The following is a 3,034-nucleotide window of genomic DNA, read 5'->3' on the forward strand; positions in this document are numbered from 1 at the left end:
TGTATGAATTACATTTCTAGTCCTTGCCTCATTACTTCTCACAGAAAAATAATCCCAAGAGAAAAAGAATTTTACGGTTCAAAATACTAAAATAGGTATAACTTTTCACAATTAAATTTAATTTTTAAGAAACAAATGATTTATACTTTTGGTCGACCCTATTTTTTGCAATGTTGTGCACTTAATTACGTCTAGGTTTAGATACCTTTTACATTTTCGATCCCTGTGGTTTCTATAATTACTTATCATTTGTTTTATTAATCTCTTAAATTACACAAATTACATGCCAACTTTTTATATTATTTTATTCTGTGAAAAACATTATTTTAAGATTAATGAAACCGACTTCCCGTGTAGGCCATCACTACGTGTTTATTACAAAGCACTAAGAAATTTCCAACAAGCAAACTCATGTAACCCTTCGGTGCCATGTAACTTTTCCTTTATCCATGCATGCATCATGCATTCTTTATTTCCGGCTCGTATGTGAGCAAATGGCCATAGAGAGACTCAAGTGACATAGTCTTCAAGTTCTTTGTTTGTCTTATCATAAATGTTACAAATTCCCAATCCGAAGATAGACTTTTGAGAAATTTATTCACAATTTCATCATTATCCAAGGTTTTGCGGTGTTGTCTCAGATCATTGATGAGATTGTTAAAACGAAGGTATGTCTTAGTCAATGATTCATCAGGCTTGCATGTGAACACCTCGTACTGCTGTATAAGGAGAAGCCTACGAGAGTCCATTGTTTCATCAGTACCTTCAAATAGGACGATGAGATTCTCCCACATTTCCTTAGCTGACTCACAGTTCATGACAAAATGATAAACCTCATCAGGCAGGGACACACTCAGAATATGCATTGCTGTATAATCAAGGCCGACTTTCTGTTTATCTTCATCACTTAGTTTAGTTCGACCTTCCTTTATTGTTTCCACCAATTTGTTGTCAACAAAGTGTAGGTAACCAATCATACGGTTCTTCCAAATGGTGAAGTTATCAACACTAGAGAGTCTTGGGGGCTCATTTATTGAGCTATGTTGGTCTTCTGAATTACTTCCGGATGCCATAATCAAATCCTGCAACCCATTACATTGTTCATTAGTAATATCTATACATGTATACACACACATACACACACACACATAGGAAGTACATGTTATGTATGGATACAAGTTGCATGCAAAACTCGAATCTTGCATGTAGAGGGTACGTACAGCTATGTCACAAGGAATAACTGATTCGAGCAAAATATGTTTCAACCAGGAGATGTTTTTGATATATTAGAATTCAATTCCAAGCAAAGATTGAGAAGAAACGCTCAACACGTTATAAGAGTTTGAGGTATTTTTGGAAAAAGGGAACCTACGTACACTTGCCCTTTTGATCCCAACATCTTCATGACCTCCATGGTTCTTCGTTTGTCCCTTGGGTTCGACCATGCGACGATTATCCATATGGTAAATCTGAGTCAACACTTTGGTGAAAGCCTTGTCGACACATGATTTATCGAGAGCCGATGTTTCCATGAATAAGTTAATATTCTCTCTCTCGGCAAATGCCTTTGCATCCTCCTTTTGTACCGATCGCAAGTTAGTTTGATCAGCTTTGTTCCCAAGGAGCACGATCACCATGTTTTGTTCCTTGTGATCCCGAACCTCCTTCAACCATTTTTCCACGTTTTCAAATGTTGTTTTACCTGTGATGTCATAGACGATCAATGCACCTACTGCACCTCGATAGTATGCACTAGTTATGGCCCGATACCTGTAGTACTTCATATAATTAAACAGATATATATGACACATTATATATGCAATACCAACACCGAAGGGTTAATTTTGGATGCATGAACACCGAAGGGTTCTATATATATATATATATATATATATATATATATATATATATATATATATATATATATATATATATATATATATATATATATATATATATATATATATATATATATATATGAGATACCACGACCGAATTAATATAATATGATGAAAATTAGTGCGTGTAAGATATAAGAATTGTAGAGATAAACACGAATATATGTACTTTTCTTGGCCAGCTGTGTCCCAAATTTGGGCTTTGATAATCTTGTCACCAACGTCGATGCTGCTGTTGGCGAATTCAACCCCGATAGTGGCTGAGGATTTGAGGATGAATTCGTTCCTAGAGAATTGTGATAAGAGATTGCTTTTCCCGACACCTGAATCCCCGATCAAAACAAGCTTGAAGAAGCGATCGTGATCATTATACGCCACCATTTCTTTAAAGAGAGATCAAAACTTTGTTCGGGAAGAAAGAGATCCAAGATTGGACGATGATTAGAGTTTAATTTGTTTTAGTTTTCCGATTAAGTTTTCTATCAATTGTGTAATGGTAAGCGTTCCATAAAATCTAAATATAGTTAAGTCTAACAAAATAGATTATCCCAAAACATTTTTGTAAGTTTCGAGCTTGGAATATATGAGGTAGGAAACATTTTAATTTGTAAATTTAGCACAAAATGAGCTCTCAAATCCGGACACGTTTAATATATACGTCTCACGTCCACTAACAAAAATAAAAATGAAAGCCTTTTAAACTATATGTATTTAATTTAAGAGGAATCTTAAAAAATGTTAAGGTGTGTGGGATAATTTGGTTCGGTTAATAGCCAAAATCCAACCATAACCATTTTACGTAGTTAATGCATTTTGATAGCAATTGAGTATCGGTTATGGTTAACGGTTTAGTCGGTTCATGATTATGCACTACAAGAAATCATGGTATTACCGGCGACGAGGACTTTTAGCGGCGACTCAACAATTTGTCGCCGCTAAAGGCCCTTGTTGCCATTAAAGGCATCACCGGTAATGCCTTGTCGACCGAATCCACGTTATCCCATTCTAGTAAACCCCAACTGTTCCATCGAATATAGTAACAACCCAAAATTCATAAGGTAAAAATTCCATTTTTATTTCAATATATAAACACCTTTAATTCTTATCAATCATTTTAAAACATGTCAAAGTGAAAA

General features: G+C 34.9%; 1 protein-coding gene across 1 annotated transcript; it reads right to left on the bottom strand.

Annotated features, from left to right (window-relative positions):
* Window positions 1–294: 294 nt before the first annotated feature.
* Window positions 295–2,421, bottom strand: LOC145038578 (ras-related protein RABA1a-like). Its single transcript, XM_078986893.1, has 3 exons — window positions 2,068–2,421; window positions 1,377–1,770; window positions 295–1,082 (listed from the first exon to the last, which is right to left on the bottom strand). The coding sequence occupies exons 1-3, from the start codon at window positions 2,277–2,279 to the stop codon at window positions 459–461; spliced, it is 1,230 nt and encodes a 409-aa protein (XP_078843019.1). The 5' UTR covers window positions 2,280–2,421; the 3' UTR covers window positions 295–458.
* Window positions 2,422–3,034: the final 613 nt, after the last annotated feature.

Source organism: Lactuca saligna, chromosome 4, assembly GCF_052625555.1.
Source record: "Lactuca saligna cultivar CGN05327 chromosome 4, ASM5262555v1, whole genome shotgun sequence".
NCBI classification, from domain to species: Eukaryota; Viridiplantae; Streptophyta; class Magnoliopsida; order Asterales; family Asteraceae; genus Lactuca; species Lactuca saligna.